General features: G+C 42.2%; 1 protein-coding gene across 4 annotated transcripts in view; it reads left to right on the forward strand.

Moving 5' to 3' along the window:
• Window positions 1–22,590, forward strand: part of ryr3 (ryanodine receptor 3) — a 109,788-nt gene that overhangs the window by 72,268 nt on the left and 14,930 nt on the right. For 3 of the 4 annotated variants that reach the window (XM_029425968.1, XM_029425967.1, XM_029425965.1), the window contains 43 exons: window positions 1,209–1,312; window positions 1,697–1,832; window positions 2,376–2,559; window positions 3,758–3,860; window positions 3,979–4,099; window positions 4,891–5,060; window positions 5,817–6,037; window positions 6,374–6,464; window positions 6,807–6,947; window positions 7,463–7,626; window positions 7,769–7,847; window positions 8,076–8,165; window positions 8,766–8,906; window positions 9,373–9,435; window positions 9,532–9,607; window positions 9,732–9,855; window positions 10,015–10,130; window positions 10,257–10,324; window positions 10,415–10,536; window positions 10,702–10,751; window positions 10,841–10,901; window positions 10,986–11,224; window positions 11,678–11,759; window positions 11,878–12,008; window positions 12,523–12,641; window positions 12,813–13,011; window positions 13,856–13,950; window positions 14,233–14,378; window positions 14,608–14,695; window positions 14,812–14,904; window positions 16,189–16,356; window positions 16,437–16,496; window positions 16,604–16,738; window positions 17,362–17,474; window positions 18,597–18,693; window positions 19,715–19,827; window positions 20,068–20,119; window positions 20,214–20,273; window positions 20,386–20,485; window positions 20,977–21,056; window positions 21,228–21,304; window positions 21,405–21,478; window positions 22,217–22,231. In XM_029425968.1, coding sequence (XP_029281828.1) covers window positions 1,209–1,312; window positions 1,697–1,832; window positions 2,376–2,559; window positions 3,758–3,860; window positions 3,979–4,099; window positions 4,891–5,060; window positions 5,817–6,037; window positions 6,374–6,464; window positions 6,807–6,947; window positions 7,463–7,626; window positions 7,769–7,847; window positions 8,076–8,165; window positions 8,766–8,906; window positions 9,373–9,435; window positions 9,532–9,607; window positions 9,732–9,855; window positions 10,015–10,130; window positions 10,257–10,324; window positions 10,415–10,536; window positions 10,702–10,751; window positions 10,841–10,901; window positions 10,986–11,224; window positions 11,678–11,759; window positions 11,878–12,008; window positions 12,523–12,641; window positions 12,813–13,011; window positions 13,856–13,950; window positions 14,233–14,378; window positions 14,608–14,695; window positions 14,812–14,904; window positions 16,189–16,356; window positions 16,437–16,496; window positions 16,604–16,738; window positions 17,362–17,474; window positions 18,597–18,693; window positions 19,715–19,827; window positions 20,068–20,119; window positions 20,214–20,273; window positions 20,386–20,485; window positions 20,977–21,056; window positions 21,228–21,304; window positions 21,405–21,478; window positions 22,217–22,231 — 4,761 coding nt within the window. The remainder of the gene's footprint in view (window positions 1–1,208; window positions 1,313–1,696; window positions 1,833–2,375; window positions 2,560–3,757; window positions 3,861–3,978; window positions 4,100–4,890; window positions 5,061–5,816; window positions 6,038–6,373; window positions 6,465–6,806; window positions 6,948–7,462; window positions 7,627–7,768; window positions 7,848–8,075; window positions 8,166–8,765; window positions 8,907–9,372; window positions 9,436–9,531; window positions 9,608–9,731; window positions 9,856–10,014; window positions 10,131–10,256; window positions 10,325–10,414; window positions 10,537–10,701; window positions 10,752–10,840; window positions 10,902–10,985; window positions 11,225–11,677; window positions 11,760–11,877; window positions 12,009–12,522; window positions 12,642–12,812; window positions 13,012–13,855; window positions 13,951–14,232; window positions 14,379–14,607; window positions 14,696–14,811; window positions 14,905–16,188; window positions 16,357–16,436; window positions 16,497–16,603; window positions 16,739–17,361; window positions 17,475–18,596; window positions 18,694–19,714; window positions 19,828–20,067; window positions 20,120–20,213; window positions 20,274–20,385; window positions 20,486–20,976; window positions 21,057–21,227; window positions 21,305–21,404; window positions 21,479–22,216; window positions 22,232–22,590) is intronic. The other variant, XM_029425966.1, reaches the window with a different exon arrangement.

A 22,590-nucleotide genomic window follows, 5' to 3' on the forward strand; every position in this document is an offset into this window, starting at 1 on the left:
AATTTCTCCAACTATTTACCTCACTGGGGAAACTGAAAAGTTGCCCTTTAGCTGCTCCCAAAATTATGCTGACTTTCCACCGAAACGAATAGGTGCAATTTGCCGCAAGTGTTTTTCAGCTAATTGAAGTGCAGACACAAACTTATCGGCCACATTATGCCAGAGTGTGAGAGAGTGAAGAGAAGGAGGCAGCCGATGCAGAAAGAAGAATGGCAGGGAGGGAGGCAGGAGAAAGAGGTATCGGGGTTATTTAGTAATGCAGGACAGGACTGGTGAGTCACTGCTGTAAACTAAAGCAGGTTCTCATTGTGTGGGGACAACAGATGAATGCGAACACACCAGTTTGTTATGCCCACCATGAAAAATGTGGGATTTGCACTCATAAATCACATGTGGAGACGTGCCTTGAGTTTTCTGTTTCTGTTCAATGTTTCCAGCATGAAGGACATCGTTTTAATTATTATTATTATACACCAACTACTGGTGTAGTTTTTAATCTAAAGCACAATCATTTTTCAGAGCATGTGCCCAACGGGACTCTAACAATTTATGTAGGCAAGGGAGTGTGTTTACACACCGAGTCGCAGAGGATTCATTAACTTCTAAGTGATTATCTGCACGACATCACAACAGAGTTTCTCTTTGACTGTTGATCAAATTTTGAAAAATAAAAAATGCATTAATTACAGTAATAATGGTTATTGTAGTAGATAAAAGAGACAGATGTCCATGGATCATTTATATTAGGTATATTTGGTATTGTATAAAATGTGCTTTATGTTTGCAAATCTAATTGAGTGTCACAGATTATTGAAGCTTTTTTTTATTTTATATTTATATATTTCATTTTTATATTTATATATATATATTTTATTTATATATATATATTTTATTTTTATATTTATATATATAATTTTTATATTTATATATTTAATTTTTATATTTATATATATATATTTTATTTTTATATTTATATATATATTTTTTATTTTTATATTTATATATATATATTTCTTTTTTTTTATATATATTTTTAACGTTTAAAGATGTCATTTTTACCCGGTGCTCTGAACTGCAAGAGAGAGAATATCACAATAGCATATGTCGATAGACTGCCCCCTGTTGTTTAGTACGGAACACATGTAAAGTTTTCTTTGCTGTTAACACATTGTGTGTGTGTGTGTGTGTGTGTGTGTGTGTGTGTGTAGCCTCTGAAGCTATGCGGGGCTCCACTCCGCTGGATGTTGCAGCATCTTCAGTGATGGACAACAACGGGCTGTCTCTGGCCCTGGAGGAGTCTGATCTGGAGAAGGTTTGATACTTCAGCACATAAACATATTTGACTGCAGCTTAATGATTGAGGCTGAAATGTTCTGTAATTACATCATTATTAATAACACACTGATTAGATTATATAATAGATAAGTCATATAATCTATGTCAAGCATTGTAGAATTGTAATATTTGATATTGTGCTAAGAGCACATTTAGTTGTGTTTATGTTAAGTGTACTGAAACCTTTCAGTCAGATGAGATGATGAGATGGTATTACATCCTTTAAATGAAGATATAATGATGAGTATTTTATGTGATATTAGAATGAAGTACTGAAACATTTGAAAGTGCAAAACGATCATTTCATATTATAACTTCTTACTGCTGACGTGTGTGTGTGTGTGTGTGTGTGTGTGTGTAGGTGGTGACATACCTGGCAGGCTGTGGTCTTCAGAGTTGTGCCATGCTGCTTGCTAAGGGTTACCCAGACCTCGGCTGGAACCCTATAGAGGGAGAGCGCTACCTGTCCTTCCTGAGGTTCGTCGTCTTCTGCAACGGTATGTCGACTTTCATATTGATCTCATTACGTAAACTCTCTCTCTCTCTCTCTCTCTCTCTCTCTCTCTCTCTGTCTCTCTCTGTCTCTCTCTCTCTGTCTCTGTCTCTCTCTCTCTCTCTCTCTCTCTCTGTCTCTCTCTCTCTCTGTCTCTCTCTCTCTGTCTCTCTCTCTCTGTCTCTCTCTCTCTCTGTCTCTCTCTCTCTCTCTGTCTCTCTCTCTCTCTCTGTCTCTCTCTCTCTCTCTCTCTCTCTCTCTCTCTCTCTCTCTGTCTCTCTGTCTCTCTGTCTCTGTCTCTGTCTCTCTCTCTCTCTCTCTCTCTCTCTCTCTCTCTCTCTCTCTCTCTCTGTCTCTCTGTCTCTGTCTCTGTCTCTCTCTCTCTCTCTGTCTCTCTGCATGTTCCCTGTCTACAATGGGGGGGACACATGGAATTGCTGCACCGACAGACAGCATAGTCTGGGACACCATTAGTAAATACAGTAGACTCTGACATGTCCTTTTGGCCTCTAAATATGTCCATTGTCCTGCTGTACTTGTATACCAGGTGAGAGTGTGGAGGAAAATGCCAACGTGGTGGTAAAGCTGCTGATCAGACGTCCAGAGTGTTTCGGCCCCGCCCTGAGGGGAGAGGGGGGTCAGGGTTTGCTTGCCGCCATGAAGGAGGCCATCAAGATTTCGGATAATCCTGCCCTGGACCTTCCCAAGACGGCCGCTGGGGTCAATACTGGGTAGGAATCGACAGCAGCATCTTACATGCTTTGGTTCTAATCAAGGTTGAAAAGCCTGTGAATCAGCGTTTAGATCATCATGAGACACTAAAGACTCTCTGAGCAGTCTGGTGATAAAGTCTCTTATTATCTGCGTCTTTGTGCTGAATTGTTACATTTAATTTATCAGCCAAAGCAGCATTATTCCAAGTTCTTAGACGTCTTAATAGTGCTGTATCAGATTGAATTTGATCAATTGTTCACATTGCTGAGAAGAGATTTGTCTTAGCCGACACAAAGGAACTGTTAAGAAATGCATTCCTCTGTTTGAATGAGAAGTTTTATCACCTGACTTTGCTCGACTAAAGAGTCTCCTACCAAAACAGGAAAACCATCAGACTTTATTTAACCCCTGTGCAACATATCGTGTTATTGAACCATGTTAGTTTAGACTAATGTTTCCCTCCAGACATGTTCAAAGCACATCTACCCCTTTCCCTCATACATATGAGCAGCGGGGACGAGGCTGCGTCTGTCTGCTATAACTTGTAATCACGTCACCACATAACATAAAATGCATATTGGACAGTGATTGGCTTTTTAACTAGCTGTGATCATGCTTGTAGATACAAACCAAGGGGAGCACAGAGAAAGAGGGGACTTTAAAATGTACCTGTAAAGGTGCAAAACATTTCCTATTAAACAGTCTTTAATAAAACAAGTGGTTTGTGTGTGTGTGTCCAGTACAAATCAATTTGTTTCAAGAACCTTCGAGATGTTTTAATTAAGTCTTTAAGGCTTTTTTCAAACGTAACTTTACCCTGAAGACACAATAGAGTTAGAGGTTAATGAGAGAAGGATATCGCAGATATTGATGGAAGCTGTGCAGAAAGTGTCACATCAGTATGCAAAGGATGTTACATCCACTGGCTGCATTTTAATGGGGAAGTTATTATTGCATGAAATAAGGAAAGGGATCAGGAAACGGGTCAAAATCAATACTTAAAACAGTGTTCTGCAAGTATATCATATATTGTGCCAGAATAGTGTTATATGTGCTCGCAAAATTGCTCTTCTGGGGCCCATCATTTTCTTCTCAAACTACCTTGTAGAATTTATGAGCTTATGGTTACTGATTTTTTTTTTACTACTAAGGAGGTTTGAAGTATCCCAAAATATTTTTGCCGCAGTGAATAAAAGTGTTGTTTGTGTGTTTCAGGTCCAGTGAGGAAGAAGAAGAAATTATTCACATGGGCAACGCCATCATGTCCTTCTACTCGGCTCTTATTGACCTGCTGGGACGCTGCGCTCCAGAGATGCATGTGAGCCGCTGTTTCATCACGCACATAACTTACTTTTCATGTTCTCAACATCTTCTCTACAATAACAGAGAACACCACAATGACGGGAATGAATATTTCCTATTTGTGTCTCTTGCAGCTTATCAATGCGGGTAAAGGCGAGGCGCTGCGTATCCGAGCCATCTTGCGCTCTCTGGTTCCCACGATAGACCTGGTGGGAATCATCAGCATCCCCCTCAGTTTGCCTGTGCTTAATAAAGGTATGTTGGCTGTTGTTTTAGAACCAGGTGCAGCAACAAAAACAGGCAATGTAGCGGGGAAGAAACTCAAAGTGACAGCTTTGGACTGGATTCAAGGCTGAAACTAGTCTCACACGCGCCGCTCTGATACAAACATTTTGATTTAATTAAAACCAAAAAAAAAGAAACTCAAGCTACAATATATCAGAATCTACTGAACTAACATGCCACATTACTTTACTGCCTCCAAATATGAAAATAAGTTGATTTGGCTGATAAGTTATGAGTCCCGCTGTCAGATCAGGGCAACTACAATAAATTCATCATCATCAATCATCTCTGCACTTTGAAAATCATCTCCGCTCTGCCAGCTGGAGGTGCATCATGAACAGGACTTTGATACAGCAGTGAATATTTATTCTCTTCTCCCTCTGTGTTTCTACTGTGGAGCAAAAGTCTGCCCTAAAAGCACCTTTGCAGTATGTGCTCTGCTTTATAATCGTGAGTGTAGTTATCATCTTACCTAAAGAAAAACAACAACTTCAGAAGCAATCACACCAGAAAATTACCTTCAAATCCAATTTTCTTTGAGACATCTTGAAATTAAAAAGTCTTTTAGCTCAAATTCACCTGCGATGTTTATTCACACGGTTTATCTCTTTTGTTTCAACATCTTTTGCTCATAAACTATGTATCCTTCGATCCTGTATTCAAAGACCAGCCTTTGTTAGTTACATTTTAATAGATACAAAGTTTACAAAGAGCACATTAACCTGAAACTTTTCCCCGCCTAAAATGTGTTTAACCTTCAGACGGCACCGTGACAGAACCCGACATGTCAGCCTGTTTCTGTCCGGACCACAAGGCCCCCATGGTGCTCTTCCTAGAACGAGTGTACGGCATCGAGGACCAGAGCTTCCTGCTCCAGATGTTGGAGGTCGGCTTCCTACCTGACCTCCGAGCCTCCGCGTCTCTGGACACGGTGAGTGAGAGAGACTTCACCTTGAAACACCGTCCTGTTGCTCGCCAGAGACCAAAACATTTGTATCCCATGTTTCCTAAAAGACGACGTTTTAGTGTTTTCAGCCTGTAGTTACACAAAGTAAAAGTGCTCGCCGCTCGCAGGTGTAATAGTAAATATGTGTCTTCTCCATCTGTGTTCCTATTACATTTCTTACTCAAGGAACATTAACATCATTATTGGTGAAATCATCAAGTTAGAAACCTTTTTTAAAACATCTGCTCATCCTCATATAATCTTATTTGTCTCGCACTATAATACTCCCTCCTGCGGCATCGTGTGAATCCCCATCAAACATCTGTGAACATCGTTCTCTAATAGAAATAATCCCCGTTTACAAAATGTTGGTTGACTGAAATCGTATCTCCTCTTCAGCCAATATCGAGTCAACAGTTGTTAGACCGCACATATTGAAATATGTTCACACTCACTGTGAAGTAGTGACGCACGGGTTAAAGCTTTTTAATACTCGCACTCATCAGACTTGTTATGACAGAGTTAACGCCGCAGCACTCTCCCACAGAAATCTTTCAGTCGATGCCCTTTTCAAACCTCCATTCCCAACTGTGACATCGAGGAAAACAAAGTCTTTTTAACTCCACTTCCCCTTTTTACTTTATTTATGTTTGCATCCTTTCTATAAATCTTGACGCGTGTGGAGATGTGCTCTGTGCCTCTCCCTCCTTCAGCTCACATGTGTTGTCCTCTGTTCCACAGGAGGTGTTGAGCACCACGGAGACGGCGTTGGCCATGAACAGGTACATCGGCTCGGCCCTGCTGCCTCTGCTCACACGCTGCGCGGCTCTCTTTAGCAGCACGGAGCACTACGCACAGCTGATTGACTCCACGCTGCAGACTGTCTACCGGCTGTCCAAAGGACGCTCACTCACCAAAGCCCAGAGGGACGCCATCGAGGAGTGTCTGCTGGCTATCTGCAAGTAAGGCCTTCATTTGTTCAGACTCAGCTGAGGGAAAAGGGGAGCTGGAGAGTTACAGAGACGGCACCACGCTATCTTTTAAACGATGCTATTGTCGAATGGCTCGTCTCAGACTCTAGTGCAACACATACTGAACAGCCTGTAGGACGTGATGTGTGTGTGCATGTGTGTGTGTGTGTGTGTGTGTGTGTGTGTGTGTGTGTGTGTGTGTGTGTGTGTGTGTGTGTGTGTGTTTGAATCTGCAGTTCCTGTATCAAACACATGATATGTTGGGAGTCTCCACTCGTACCTTTTTGTATTTTTATGTTTCAATAATGTAATTCTTATGTTTCTCAGGCACCTGCGTCCCTCCATGATGCAGCAGCTTCTTAGACGGCTGGTGTTCGACGTTCCCATGCTCACTGAATACTGCCAGATACCTCTCCAGGTGAGACACTGGACTGAGTTTTTGATCGCTATTGTGTTTGAATTATTAGATTAAGAGTTGTTGGATGATTATAACATTCAGTCAGAGGCTTCGTGCTTTACACAACTCATGTATCCTCCTCACCTGCTGTGTGTTGAGCTCCAAGAAATATGATTGTTTCCTCCTCCAAGCATTTCTTAAACGTCTGTACGAAGTTAGGTGACGTTGTGTATTTTACTCTATAGACATTTAAAACAGCTTAATATGATTTAGTGCTATGAAACAGTAAAAACCCTACTCTCTGCTCATTAATGTGCAAGAATATTTAATACACTTGAACTCAAATGGTTATGTTTTCTCTAGCTTCTGACCAACCACTATGATCAAAACTGGAAGTACTACTGTCTGCCTTCGGGGATGATCAGCTGTGGCATAGCCTCCGAGGAGGAGCTCCTCCTGACCAAGAAGCTCTTCTGGGGAATCTTTGACTCCCTTTCTCAGAAGGTACAATCACAAACCCTGTTTATACAATATTCATTAAGATATACCGACAGCCAGACCAAAGAATTATGTCTTCTATTATGTCTTTTTCTGTCTTCCACTTGCTCATTTTCTATCTCTGAGAATAAATCAGAAGCATCCGGAGATATCTTCCTTAACTCCCGATCGTACAGCTTTCCCCTGTTTGCTGCTGTATGTTTATATTCTGTTTTCGGAAAGAAACTTTGATTTTTCAACACCCGAGTGTATCTCTCATGGGACAAACGTTCTTGGTAGTCAGAGGTAGTGAAATGAAAGCTCAATGAAGTGCTTGTGAGCAGTTCAGCTGAGCGAAGCCAAAACAGATGAATCATTTATCAGCCTGTGACAGGCCATCGCCTGGTGCAGACTTCTCCAGCTCTCTCTCTCTCTTTCCTTTTTTCCTCCCCCTCTTTTCCTATCCCTGGCTTTGCTCTGCTCAGTCTGTCTAATAGCTAAGCAGACATGCCCTAATTCTGCTGCATCCGTCTCTTCTGCAGAAGTATGACGCGGACCTTTTCAAAATGGCCACGTCGTGCCTGTGTGCCATCGCAGGAGCCATACCTCCAGACTTTGTGGACGCCAGTCTTGGAGCAACACTGGAGAAACAAGCATCCGTGGATGCACAGGGCAACTTTGATCCCAAACCCATCAACACTGCCAAGTGAGTGGTCTGAAGATGCAATGTGGAAATTATAATATTAGCTTTTGTTTAAAAACGGCCTACAAATCAAAACAAAGGTTTTTACCTGCTCAATAAATGACTTTGAAACAATAAATGTTAAAACTTTATCTCCACTTTCTAGTATCTCCCTTCCTGAAAAACTCGAGTACATTGCCAACAAATATGCAGAGCATTCCCACGACAAATGGTCCTCCGAGAAGGTTCGTCCCTGCCCGTGTGGTTTTAGTGTTTTCCTCCCTGTGCTGACATTTAAATGAAGCCATTTCTCATATGAAAGAGAAAACTTTTTCATTTGTATTACACGTTGTCTGGTACAGTAGCATGCCCGGCCAGCAAGCGCTCACATATTAGTCTTTACACTACTGAGGTGATTTGCCTGAACTGCAATAAATATACTGAACGCAGCCTACAACACACTGTTGTTACAGGTGTCAGCAGGCTGGAAGCATGGAGACAGTCTGGATGATCAGGCCAAAACCCACCCACTGCTGAAGCTGTACAAAGCGCTGAGTGAGAAGGTACATACACAGTTACTGTGTGTTGTGTGTGTGTGTGTGTGTGTGTGTGTGTGTGTGTGTGTGTGTGTGTGTGTGTGTGTGTGTGTGTGTGTGTGTGTGTGTGTGTGTGTGTGTGTGTGTGGTAGAGATACAAACAATGCTGATTTATGTGATTACTCACGATTTGTATTTATATAAATATTTTTGGATGGTGTTGGTTTGTAGATATGGTCCCACCTAAGTGGTGTTGTCCACTGATTGCTTGCAGCAGGTAGAGTATATAAAGCAGCTAGTTGCTGTTAGTGTTTGTATGAAAGACGCTACGATCGGTGATTTGCACTTTTCCTCCATTTCATGCCTCTGTGTGACAACTTAAGGCCTCTCACCTAAATCGAAAGAAGGCAATTTAAATGTTTATTTGTATTGACAACCTAAATCAAGTTAAAGGCTATTCATTCAGTCAAGAGGCATTTTTGCATTTTTATAAACGCGGAACTTTAATAGGAAAATAACCTCCTTTAGAAAATGTAGGAAGTGTTTGTCTGGACAAATATATAAATGTTTTCACCTGTGTTGAATCGTCACGTCTGGTGGGCACTTTTGTGTGCGTTCAATATGTAGGAGAGAGAAACGTACCGCTGGCCAGTTAAAGAGTCGCTGAAGAGCATGCTGGCTATGGGCTGGAGCATCGAGAGGTCCAAGGAAGGAGACGCCATGTTCCAACAGCGAGAGAGCGAAAAACAAAAGCTCTCCGATGCTCAGGTAACATCCTGATGTATATTACAATTATTGTGTTTATACTTTTCATTACGATTAATGGCAAATGTTTCCCTTGTAATACGTATTTACTATCTCACTAACTGACATAAGTTCAAGTTTAAAGTCTTTGTCTTCTGTGTTAAACAGCTTCAGATATTGCTGCGGTATTTTTGCACTTCGTTTAGCAGAGATAATTGATCATAAAAAAAAAAATGAAATGTGATGACCACTAGCTGCAAGAATTATCCGCACAAAGCAACAAAGCTAATGGCTTGTATCGCCTTAATGTCTCGCTTCATTTGTCATAGAAAGGCATCTCCCCACACATTTAGACACATAATGAATGTTGTCTGCAACTAAGAAATGGCTGCTGCAGCTTTAAGTCAGTGTTGAGACTTGAATCACAGCTTTATTGTGTGAACTCCACTTTGATGTTTGGTGCTTGTATTGTATCTTTTGGACTTTGTAGAACGATGGATTCACTCCTGCTCCAATGGATCTGAACAACGTCCCTTTGTCTAGAGAGTTACAGGTTAGTTTTTGGTTCCAACTTGTTATTATTGTTCCAATAGGATCATTGTTCTTATGAATCGGCACATTTGCTGTTATCTATGTAATGTGTCTGCAGGGCATGGTGGAGGTGGTTGCAGAAAACTACCACAACATCTGGTCCAAGAAGAAGAAAACTGAACTTGTTAGCAAAGGTGTGTAAATGCACATTCTGAAAATAAGCTTAGTGTCTGTGTATTGCTTTAGCTGCAGTAATTCTGACTGCAGTAATTCTGACTACTGATTATTTTATTTTTGAACTTTGATTGGACTTGTCAGGAGGAGGGACCCACCCGCTGCTGGTTCCCTATGACACCCTGACGGCTAAAGAGAAGTACAGAGACAGAGAGAAGGCCCAGGAGCTCTTCAAGTTCCTTCAGATCAGTGGCTATGCCATCATAAGGTGAACCTCCTCCCACACCAATTTATCCTTCATTGAAAAAAAAAAGCAGATTTAAGAATTTACTTTATTATATATTTCACCCGAAGCATGAAGCATGAAGCAAGAGCGAAAGAGTCTGTCGTCTGAACAGAAGTTATCTGTGATTCTTTCATCTGACAGAGATCTGAAGGACATGGAGCAGGACTCCTCGTCCATGGAGAAGCGTTTTTCCTACAAGTTCCTCAAAAGGATGCTGAAGTACATCGACTCTGCCCAGGAGTTCATCGCTCACCTTGGTGAGTGTGTGTGTGTGTGTGTGTGTGTGTGTGTGCACAAAGAGCTGCTTAACATTCATTATAAAGTCTTAAAAATGTTAAACTCCTTGACGCTGACCTTGCCACCCAACATTGATGTTAATCCAGAGGCTATGGCCACCAGTGGGAAGACGGACAAGTCGCCTCATGACCAGGAAATCAAGTTCTTTGCGAAGGTCTGGAACACTTACTGATTTATTGTTGAATTTACTTCTATTAAAGCTTCTTCAAGGTTTTAGTCTCATCGCAGCATTTCTTCTCTCCAGGTGTTGCTTCCTCTGACAGATCAAACTTTTAAGAATCACTGTCTCTACTTCCTGTCCACACCCAGCAAGGGCCTGAGCAGCTGCGGCTGTGCGTCCAACAAAGAGAAGGAGATGGTCACCAGGTAATGTGTAGAAGCACATTCTGTGTCATCAGTGTGTGCTGATCTCAATGAGACGAGTGCAGAGTTTCTCAGAGCTTCTTCTTGTTTCCTTGCTTTCTTCAGCTCTTCTTTGTTCCCTCTGAAGCTTATTTGTTCAATTCTGTTCTTCCCGTCTTTGTTTTCCAGCCTGTTCTGTAAGCTGGCAGCTCTTGTCAGACACAGGATTTCTCTCTTTGGTAAGGTTGGCTTTGCCGCTGTCTGTATGCTCGTGCGCCTCTTTGCTTTGAATCTCTTTCCACCTCTACAGTGAATGTTTCTCTCACAGGAAGTGACTCTGCAATGATGGTGAGCTGTCTGCACATCCTCACTCACTCACTCGACACCAGGTGAGCACACGTTGTAGTCTGTATATGCACGTTGATCCATCGACGCGTCGTCTTGAGCCCTTGTGCTTCCCTCCCCTCTCTCAGAACGGTGATGAAGTCTGGCTCGGAGCTGGTCAAAGCCGGGTTTCGGGCTTTCTTTGAGAATGCGGCGGAGGACCTGGAGAAGCTGCTGGAGATGCTAAAACTGGGGAAGTTCATGCAGTCCCGTGCGCAGATGAAGAGCGTCACCCAAAGCATCAACTACGTGACCGTGGCGCTGCTGCCCATCCTCACTGCGCTGTTTGAGCACATCACGACATACGAGTTTGGAGTGGACCTGCTGTGTGAGTGTGTGTGGTTCAGCAGCCACCATTTTCTGTGTCTTTTGTTTGCATAGCTTTTTGAATAAAAAACAAACATTAATATAATATAATATAAAAAACCCAATAAGATAGATACAAATAAACTGAACAGACTTGGTCACCAGGGACAATACACACGTTCACACATGTAAAGGGTTATATTCTCACATTTCTCAAAATAAATGCATACAAATATCATTAATATAATATAATAAAGATTCTGCTTCCTTGTACAATGTTCCTCTTTTCAGATATACTGTACACTAATAAATACAAGTCATGCCAGAGTCACACTACACAGTTCGCTAGAGGAAAATCAAATAAAGTAGCAGATGCGATGTTGAAGTTAAGGTCTTTACGTTCCCATTGTTCCCATTGTGCCTTCAATTTGGATATTGATAAAAAATATCTGCTTGATGAATGTTTTTGTTTCAGTGAACGATGTGCAGCTGTCCTGTTACCGAATCGTGGCCAGTTTCTACTGTCTGGGGACCGGAAAGAACGTCTTTGTGGAGAGGTACGAGGCCGACGTCTCCTTAAAGCTTGCGTGTAAAATGGCTTTATGTGGGGAAGAATAGTTTGAGTACCTGCCATGTTGTCTGCTGTGACAATATGTTTTACATGTTGACCTGCAGGCATCTTCCAGTGCTGGGGGAGAGCCTGGCGACCCTGGTGGCAGCCATGCCTGTGGCGTTCCTGGAGCCGCAGCTAAACACTCACAACCCGCTGTCTGTCTTCAACACCAAGACCCCCCGAGAGAGAGCCAGTGAGTGAACACCTGGTGCTCCATTTACCTTTGATCATTATCCCATTCATTTACAAGGATCGCTGTGGTCAAACATTCAAAACAACTTTATTAATTGCTCCCAGGGGCAATTAGCAGTTACGAGCAGCTTGTACTGAGAGAAATAAAGCAACATACAGACAAATCACCAAAAAGATAAGATTTGTTTAAAGTGTTTGTTAAAGTTAGTTTTACAAGCAGGTGAAACAAATGTTCACCTCCAACATGACCCGAAGAAGCCAAAACGCTTTCTGCTTTCTGCAGGATTTGTTGGTTGCAGAAAGTCTCTTTGTTTCACTTCGATGTTTCTTAGAACAGATTTTATTTTGCCGTTTGGACTGTTTCTGTATTTTACTCTCGGGCTGTGAAACCAGCAGGTAAAAGAAAAGCCCAGAAGACTCAGTGAAAGATTGATAACAACAACAGAGGATGACTGGCCTGACAGTTTTGAGCTTCTTGAAGTATTAAATGTGTTCTTGCTGTTGTTCCTTTCCAGTCTTGAGTATGCCGGACACGGTGTTGGAGATGTGTCCGGAGATGCCTCGTCTTGAAGGACTGCTGAAAGACGTCAGCGACGTGTCAGAGTCTGGTGCTCGCTACAGCGACATGCCACAGGTCTGAAGACGTACATAACGTCAACGCTTTCATACCTACAATAGTACAATTTATAATGTCACTCAGAACTGTTGGTCCCAAACACAACACACTGATCTGTTCTTGATTGTCTCTTCTGTCATCAAACCTTCAGTCGTGCAGACATTTCACCTTCCGCTCTGTGTCCTGCAGGTCATCGAGGTGATCCTTCCCATGCTGTGTAACTACCTGTCCTACTGGTGGGACAAAGGCCCGGAGAACTCTCCTCCAGGTGCCCAGTGCTGCACTATGGTGACCTCTGAACACCTCAGCATCATCTTGGCAAACATCCTGAAGATCCTCAACAACAACCTGGGCATCGATGACGCCCCCTGGATGAAGAGGATTGCAGGTGAGTGCCAGAGCTCAAGGCTGTTAGAGGAAGACGAAATGTGATTCCAAATGTATTCCCGCTCGTCAGATTGTGTTTCTTTCCAGACTTGCAAAGTCAGGACTTGTGAGAGAACTTTGACTCATTATATGCGTTTACATTTCATTAGTTGGTGAGTTTTGTTCTACTAACTAACTAACCGGCTCGTTCTCTTCAAACTTCTGCATGATAATAAATAGTCTGAAAAGTCATTTTAAATATGCAAACCTTGGGTTAATGCAATAACATTAGATCTTTTAGAACATTTGGATTTTCAGTGCACATTCCTCAGGGGGAGTTCACAAAAGGCCCGATAAACATAATTGGCTGCTGAGGGAGAACACGGCCTGAGGCGCCTTCACACTTTTTAAAACTGCATTTAAATATTTTACTTCCAACACTTTAAACATTCAGGCTGTGTCATATATTTAACTGCTCTTTGAGTAATATCTCCTGGTTTTAGTACGACTCGTGTTTTGAGAGATGAAGGTAAAACACACAATTGCTGATATAATTAAAAAACTTTTGATTGTTCTAAAACTAAGTGCTGAATAAAGTATGACAGTTGTGGCAACAATCTCCAGGGACAGTTTGTGTGTTCTCAAACTAAAGTGGGACATTTATGAAGAGAGAAATTGGAAAGTTAATGTGGTTCCTTGAGAAAAAATAGTTTTTTTGGGGGGTTTTCTCATAAATTTACGACTTTAATCAACTTTCTTTTAACCTACAATGGCCCTAATACGTACAAATCCTTAAAGAAACCTGTTGTGTTCTTGAAAGCATCAGCTGCACATGTCCAGAATATATATGTTGTCTCTGTCTCCAGTCTACTCTCAGCCAATCATCTGCAAGGCTGCAGCAGATCTGCTGAGAACCCACTTCCTGCCCACACTGGAAAAATTGAAGAACAAGACGGTGAAGGTGAGAGTTTAAAATATAATGTACATGCTATTACACATTGTGTCTCCACTGCTCTGCGGTAAAAGTAGATTTTCTGCTGACTCCATCATTAGCAGCAGGATGTATCGTGTATATGTGGAGCTGTCAGTCAGAGGAGCTAGTCCAAGAACATTGTGAGTCACTTACTGAGAGAGCATACAGGGAGGAGATTATTACCGCTGAGTTGAAGCGGGTCGTGTGTGAGGACATTTATACTAATGAATTGATTGCCGGAGATGAGTTGTTGATGTGCTGCAAACGAAGGTTGTGGGTGAAGAGGAGCTGCTGAAGGCCGACAGTAAAGGTGACACCCAGGAGGCCGAGCTGCTCATCCTGGATGAGTTTGCTGTGCTCTGCAGAGACCTCTACGCCTTCTACCCCATGCTCATCCGTTATGTGGACAACAACAGGTACAACATTGGCCAAGAAAGATCAGGTTTTAATTACAACATTTTTGGGAGGATTTTGATTTGTAAACACTTGTTGTTTTGTTTCATACATGAATGTCTTCCTGTAGTCCCTGAGCGTTATCCACGTATATTTCTGATTTATCAAGTTAGAATCGTGCCATGTTCTGAGCACGTGTAACACAACTTCATGTTGCGCTATAGGAAAGGTCAATGTCGTTGTTCATTCCAGGTGCCGGTGGCTAAAGGAGCCGGACGCAGACTCCACGGAGCTCTTCAGGATGGTGGCTGAGATCTTCATCCTCTGGTGCAAGTCCCACGTGAGTCTCCCTGTGGAATCTAGTAGTCCTGTCACATTATAGCATTTGATATCAGGATACTGCTGCTGAGGATGTCTTCCCTGAATAACCGCTTTACTTTGTATCTATGAATCCAGAACTTTAAACGTGAGGAGCAAAACTTTGTGGTTCAGAATGAGATCAACAATTTGGGCTTCCTGACTGGAGAGGGCAAGGCGAAGATGTCCAAGGTAAATATGTGATACGCCGTTGAAACATAATAGATATTACTGATTAGCTTTCTGCTTTGCTCTTAATGTCAACAAAACCAATGAAAGAACAAAACAATGACTTGATCGCACTAACAAGTATTGTGTTTGTATCCAAAGCCTGCTGCAACTTATTGTCCTCAACCTAAACTCATCTGTGAGCGACGCCGTTGCACTGGATGACCCGTTTCTTCATTCCAATTAACTACTTTATTTGGAGTCAATCCTACATAAACAGTCCTGCTGATGTAAATACTCACTAGAGCACCAAATAATGTTATAATTTAATACATGTGTAATAATCTGTGGCTTTTAGTAACATCTGCCAACAACTACAGTGGCCAGCTGTATAAAAAGTCTTTTTTAAATTAAACTTCATACATGAAAGCCATTTTTTTATGTCTTCAGCAAAATCCTTTGAACGTCAGACATTCTCTGTAAACCAGAAATGTCATTGCCTGGCCAAGAAATACTATTAATATTAATATTAGTATTAGTAAGGATCCAATGGTTTGGGGTTGTCAGATTTCGTCATTCTGTGAAACATCTGTCCTGTAACCCAAGAGATGGAGCAGAGTACATCTCACTTCTCCTGCTGTCCTCTTCACTGAGTCAGCACTTTGGAAAAGCTGAACACTTCCTCAATACTTTAACAGACTGGATCCCCAATGGCTCCATTCCTTCCTCCCGTATGTCACAGACTTTCCTAATGAAAGCGAACGTCTAAGCACTTTTACTGCGTTTGTAATCGATCGCCTGAACACGCCGAATATGTAGATGTGAGATGTTCTGCAAATCAAATGTACGAGTCCAAGCGTCTTAAATTCAACTCTACAGCGAGGGTTTATGACATTTCAAGCGGATGTTTGTCGTAGTAAAGCCGGGTCGTATATCTGGAGGTTGACAGCGTTCGGTCCAGAAGCCGCTCGGCGAGCTGTCACAGTGACAGTTTGTTGTTTATTTGTTTTGGCAGATCCAGAACATTTACATTTATTTGCACTCTTGCTAATATGGAAATGTATAAAAGGTCATTTCTCAAAGGTTGCCTGGTAGAAAATAGAAAACAGCATCAATCTGACGCTTTTATTTGATTTGGGAAGTAGAATACATAATGTTAAATAAATACAAAGTGTCACTTTTATTTTGACTGCTGTTTGATGGAACGCAAACTATATATAAAATGCATATACAGTACAATACAAAATGATGATTATAGAATATAAAAGGGGACAAACTTACATTTCATCGTCTCCTTCCTCTCTGCAGTCAGGGGGGGACCAGGAGAGGAAACACAAGCGCCGTCGAGGCGAGTACTACTCCGTCCAGACCTCGCTGATCGTAGCCGCCCTGAAGAAGCTGCTGCCCATCGGCCTCAACTTGTGCAGCCCGGGAGACCAGGAGCTCATCTCCATCGCCAAGATACGCTACAGTCTGGTAAGCTAACAAGAACAGGACCTGGTGCAAAGGTTTGCACCTAAATCCTAACTAACTAAATACTTATAATGTTGTTATAGAAAGACACAGATGACGAGGTGAAGGAGCATTTGCGTCAGAATTTCCACCTCCAGGACAAGGTGAGACGATGTTTTGAACCGCTATAATTCTATCAGCAACAGCGGTTTAGGTAATATCGGTACAATGCTGCGGTTTGTTTGCTGATTTGACTGTTATTGTGCCGTAGTCTGACGACCCAGCGGTCCAGTGGCAGCTGAACCTGTACAAGGACGTAGTGATGAAGAGCGAGGAACCTGCAAACTCGGAACACACAGTGGACCGAGTGCAGAGCATCTCAGCTGCAGTCTTCTACCTGGAGCAGGTAGAAACACAGTTCAATACATCACAGGAAAGATACTGTATTACCCTTCAGACGTGAAGGTAGATCAGATGCATCTACCCACGTCGTACATAATGAGCGAGGGCACACTCATATGATATGTGACAGATTAGTACCTTCAAGTGGTCAATTTGATCAATTCAGTTTCTTTTCATAGATGTGTTCATGGAATTCTTCATTGTACAGGTAGATACTTCTATACATGGAGAGATACAGAGATGGTAATAGTGATAATAAATATTTTATAAGTAAAAAATACTTAAAGAGTTAAAAATAAATAATAATAACAAAAATACAAATATCTAACTAATATTTAAACTAAGTTAAAATAATATATATTATATATTAATAATAATAATAATAATAATAAATATATTAATAATAATAAATATATTAATAATAAATACTATTACTAGAGGAAATAAGAAGATAAACAATATCATACCTTTTGAATTTGCTGTATTTCTGTGTTTTATACCATTTTAAATGTAATATTGATTTGGTCGGACAAAACAAGCAATTTAAATCACTTAAATGAATGAAGATGAATGACAACAATCTTCCCCCACTTTGCATTTCACTGTCGTCATGTGTTTGTCCCTCAGGTGGAGCAGCCTCTGAGAAATAAGAAGTGTGTTCGGCAGAAGCTGCTGTCTAAACAACGTAAGCGTGCTGTGGTGGCTTGTTTCCGCATGGCTCCACTCTACAATCTACCCAGGTGAGTCTCTTTCACACCTGTGAGCACTTGTGGAACTTATTTACCACGTCAATAATTACTTATTGACATGAAGTATTTAAGAAAACCAAATTAAAACCTTGTTTTGTCTCAATATAACCGTACATAACAAGCAATCACCATGTAGTCGTTTGGGTATTTTTCTTTTTCTTGTGTGCTCATGTAAACCCTTCATCCCCTCCCTAATGACATTCTCTCCTCTGTGTTGTTTTCTTGCATAATACAACCTCATCCTCCCTCAGATACAAAAATAATAATTACTTCCTGAATGGCTATCGGGAGGTTTGGCTGGAAAGGGCGTTCAAAGCCTCCAGCTTTGACCGCCTGTTCTCCTTGCTGACGGTAAAGTGAAACTACAGGGCGAATGCTTCATCTGTTCAACCCCCCCTTCATCCACCAGGCTGTGGACTGATCTCTGCCTAGCAACCAATTGTTTCTGCACTGTTGATTCTGATTGGTCAGCTAGAATGAGCCCAAGAATTGACAGAAACAAACGTATTTGGAAAGTGGAAACACACTGCGAGCTGCAGGCCTTCGTCTCATTTCAGGTGAACCCTGAAGGAAGGAATGAAGAAAGGAGAGAAGAAGAAAGACAGAAATCTATTGAATACAATTTTGACTTCCATTAGTTGGCTTCCTGGTTTACAAAAGTATTCTTAGTTACAGTGACATGCAGTAGAAAAGTTGTTTCATGTTATTTTACTTCCTGTTTTTCATTTGACATTTTGCCAAAGGTTGTGCAGTTTTACAACACATCTGTGCGTCTTTCGTTACGTGATGTAAATCTAACAGCTGCAAGAAAACAAGTTGTTGATGCACCGATTTGTTGGAAAACTGCATACCTCCCCTAAAGTGTGCATGCTCCTAATGAATTCTACAACCTGGTGGAAGGAACTGCAGTTATTTTAGAGACCAAACGTGACCAGTCAGAAGAGCCAGTGGGTCCCACATTGACCAATCACCACCCTGCCTGAAATGCACTTCCTGTAACCCCTTCCTCCCCCTACATCTCTCCTTCCTGTCTCCTCCAAAAACTCACCAGAACCCACCCTAATGCCACTGTACCTCCCTCCCCACTCCCCTCCATACCTCCCCCCTCCCCAGGCATCGCGCTATCAACTTCTTCATCCCGGCCTATCAGAGACTTTGGATAGAGGCAGAGGAGTACTCCTTTGAGGAGAAGCTAGTTCAGGATCTGGCAGTAAGTACTGGGCTCGCCTTGCCCTTGCCCCGCGTGCCCTGCGTTGGCACCCCTCTGCCAGTCCTGTCTGCCGAATGCTTCTTTAGCTCCGCGCCCGTCGAGCCTTGGGAGCGCGCCCGGGTGGGGACCTCGCCCAAAGCACCCAGGGGCGGCCCCCGCTCTAGGCGCGCAAAACCCTCCAAACTGAGATCCGTCAGGGGTCAGAGGCTGCATGACCAACTCAGGAGACACAGGGCCAGCTCCGGCGCTCACAGCTCTAGAAAAGCAGGCTTTGCCTTTCTGACAGCAGTGGTAAGGAGGGCCTTTCACTAGGAGTCACTAGCTGTTTGGCTGTCAGATCTGGATCCAACCCATCAGTTGTCTTTTCGCTGTACTCTGTAAGTCTGTAGTGTGCGTGTGAAGGTGGCGTTACAGTACGTACTGTGGCCGTGACATCAGTGGCATGCTCGCGTAGTGATGTGAAGATCACATTCCATATTAGATCCAGCAAATCCATCAAGACACTAAAACTGTGCCATTGAATAAGATTAAAGTACAGCCTTAGATACAGTTGCTTCTTGGGGAAGATTAGTTTTCAGGGTCAGTTTTATTCTACAAATCTGTCAGATTAGTTTGGACTCTGTGTTTGTGTGGTGGTGATAGTCCCTCTTTGTCAGGCTCCTACACCTTCAGGGTCATTCTCCATCTTCAAAGTCATATCACCAAATTGCTTACTGCTTGCATCTGTTTGCTGTAACATGCATGTGTTTGAAAACGGGTTTCCAGCTCTGTTCATCATCCACTCTTAACTTCCTCGCCCTGTCCTTCCCACGGATCACCAGGACATGACAAAAACTCATCTGCATGCCGGTGCTCGTTGAATGTTACCGACTCATTTCAGTGTATTTGACAAATGTGTGAACGGGCACAATCGTCAGTGAGTTTGTAAAGATTTTAAACATTTAAAAAAAGGCATTTCATGATGGGATGATTAATGATCAGATGAGCAAAGCTAACAATTCACACATGTGGACTCCTGCAGAAAACCCCCATGAAGATTGTGGAGGAGGAGGAAGAGGAGGTGGCTGAGATCCAGCCGGACCCGCTCCACCAACTCATCCTCCACTTCAGCCACAACGCCCTGACGGAGAGAAGGTGAGAGAGTAAAGATTATAAGTAAAGAACATTTCAGATTTATTTGTTGTTTATTTTAAATTATTAACCATTTTTTAGATCAAACAACTAAATTGATTAATTGAGAAAATAATGGACAATGAAATATAGAAGTGTATAAGTTGCAGCTCTTCTCTTGTTGAATGTAGTAAGAAATAAAGAAATACAAAATGTGTTGAATATTTGTTCGACTTGATCCATTGTGACTTCTTTTCTTTTCAGTTACTTGGAAGAGGATCCGTTGTATATTGCGTACGCGGACATGATGGCAAAGGTCTTTAAGTTCTTTTGATGTAAAACATAATGCTGCTAAGACTTCATGTCGATAACACGAAGAATGAACTCTGAATGTTGACCTTTGTCTTCAGAGCTGTGCAGAGGACGAGGAGGAGGAAGAAGAGGAAGAAGGGAAAGAAAAGACTTTTGAGGTGCGCTCTTTTGCCAATTCCTGTTCTCTTACCGGTCACCGATGTATTCCATATAACCTGCACACGGGTACGTAAAGGGCGGATGGTTACTGCTCTGTGTGTTGCTCCTCAGGAAAAAGAGATGGAGAAGCAGAAGATCCTGTATCAGCAGGCGAGGCTGCACGCGCGTGGAGCCGCAGAGATGGTGCTGCAGATGATCAGCGCCAGTAAAGGTAACGATGAGGAAGATGATCCTGTTGCATTTTTGCTGTTTTTCAAGCTGATAGCCAACAGTAGCCTTTGACTGTTCAATGCACAAACATTCTATTTATTTAAATACTTACTTCTTATCTATGCTTTGTAAGTGATTATTTAATTTGAGTGCATTTTAATGTATCAGAATTCCCTCCTGCTGAAAGGATGTTGGATCGTCCTGCCTTAAACGACTGCCACGCCAAGGTTAAGCGTTCTGGGCTTCACTTTGGAGTTTTAGCTCCATATGAAGTCCAAACGCATGTTTTGTTTTTAGTGTTGATGTGAAAACACTCCTGGGGGAAACAATGAATACTTATGAGATCATTTTACTGCAAAAGAAACGTCCATATTTGTTTTACTGCCCTAAACTCTGATCTGCTGCAGGGATCATCTGTAGCATCAGTCAGACCTGCTTCTGTCCTCCATGTTGTCGACTTGCAGCCTTTATCTTACGTTATTCCTTCATCAGGTCGTCTGGGCCCCATGGTGACCTGCACCCTCAAACTGGGAATCTCCATTTTAAATGGAGGCAATGTGCAAGTTCAGCAGGTCGGCTATAAAGATCCTCCATTCACCTTCACCTTACTTTACTGTATCGTTGTTATGCTTCAGTCCATCCCAACATCAACATACTGTAAATACAACATATTCAGAGACGACCCTGGACTGGCGCTTGTTTTTGACAGTAAGTTGTTTAATGCGTTTCATCTCTTGTCCCAGAAAATGCTCGATTACCTGAAAGAGAAAAGAGATGCCGGCTTTTTCAAGAGCCTCTCAGGACTGATGCAGTCTTGCAGGTTCTGTATAATATCTTATGTTCTCTATAACACAAAAATGAACTTCTGTGCCGACATCAAAGTGCTTCTTTGGTTTACTCTTGATTTATTTCCCCCCTAGTGTCTTGGACTTGAACGCATTTGAGAGGCAGAACAAAGCAGAAGGTCTTGGCATGGTGACAGAAGAAGGTTCAAGTAAGTTAAGGAAGTCTTATTCAACGTTTTGATACTTCCTGTTTTCTTCTGAGCTTCATGTTTTTGATAAGTTTCTCTTGAAGTTCAGTCGATCCTCACAGTTAAAGCAGCTGTTCTTGCTCTTGATTACAAAACAAAAGTCCCTATACTTCCCCTTCACTAAACTAATGCTGAACCAACTGCACAACCTTCAAGATGTTAATAAATGCTAGTTGCCTTCATGATGACGTTGAGGTGGGAATGTATCCTGTCGTGTATTTCGGAGCGGTGGACTGTTCACAGTTGACAACTTGTCTTAGAGGACACGGTTCAGTATTAAAACAAACACTCTTCACTTCACTTCACAAACTATGTCCCGTCTGTTCACCATTCAGTCCTCCGCTAAACATTTCTGTGTTTAACAATCCACCGTTACTACTCGTGTCTCTGTAACTCTTATGGACTTGTCACCATGACTGAATTTCCTATTTGGTACTCGACCCAGTCCTATGATTTCTCCTCCCCCTCCTCCCCCTCCCCCTCCTCCTCCTCCTCCTCCTCCTCCTCCTCCTCCCCCTCCTCCTCCCCTTGTCTAAAACTATTCTTTTTAACTGCATGACTTTGTTTTTCACTCGTTAGCCGATATATTCATAATTCTTTGTATTGTAACTGGGATGTCCTCTCTTTTTGCTTATGTCTTGGTGTATTGTTTGTCTCCTTCCTGTCATTAAAAAACCCAAAAAAAAACATCGACGGCAGTCAACAATCAGCGGGGTAAATAGCAAATTTAGATCCTCCTGATATGGCTATGCTTCCACCCTGAATGTCTCCTCCATATCTGTGGTCCATACTCCTGCTTCTCCTGGTGCCCAGCTTCTGCCTCCCCCCAGACGTCTGTAGGGACAAAGTGTGCATGCAGAGTGTACACAGAACGTGGATCTTCAAAGAGTCCATTGCCTGTCCTTTGTGTTTGTTATGTGTTCCCATTCCCTTCATGTTAACATTTACTAATGCAAATCCTATTACTGATGCTCAGATCTGTTGTTCTAAGGCTATCAGTGCCACCTCTCGAGGGTTTGACTGAAGGTCTGTGGACTCTTCCGCAGCCTAAGCAAAGCTTTGCCTTGCTTTGG

The sequence above is a fragment of the Cottoperca gobio genome, chromosome 24 (genome assembly GCF_900634415.1).
Source record: "Cottoperca gobio chromosome 24, fCotGob3.1, whole genome shotgun sequence".
Lineage (NCBI taxonomy): Eukaryota > Metazoa > Chordata > Actinopteri > Perciformes > Bovichtidae > Cottoperca > Cottoperca gobio.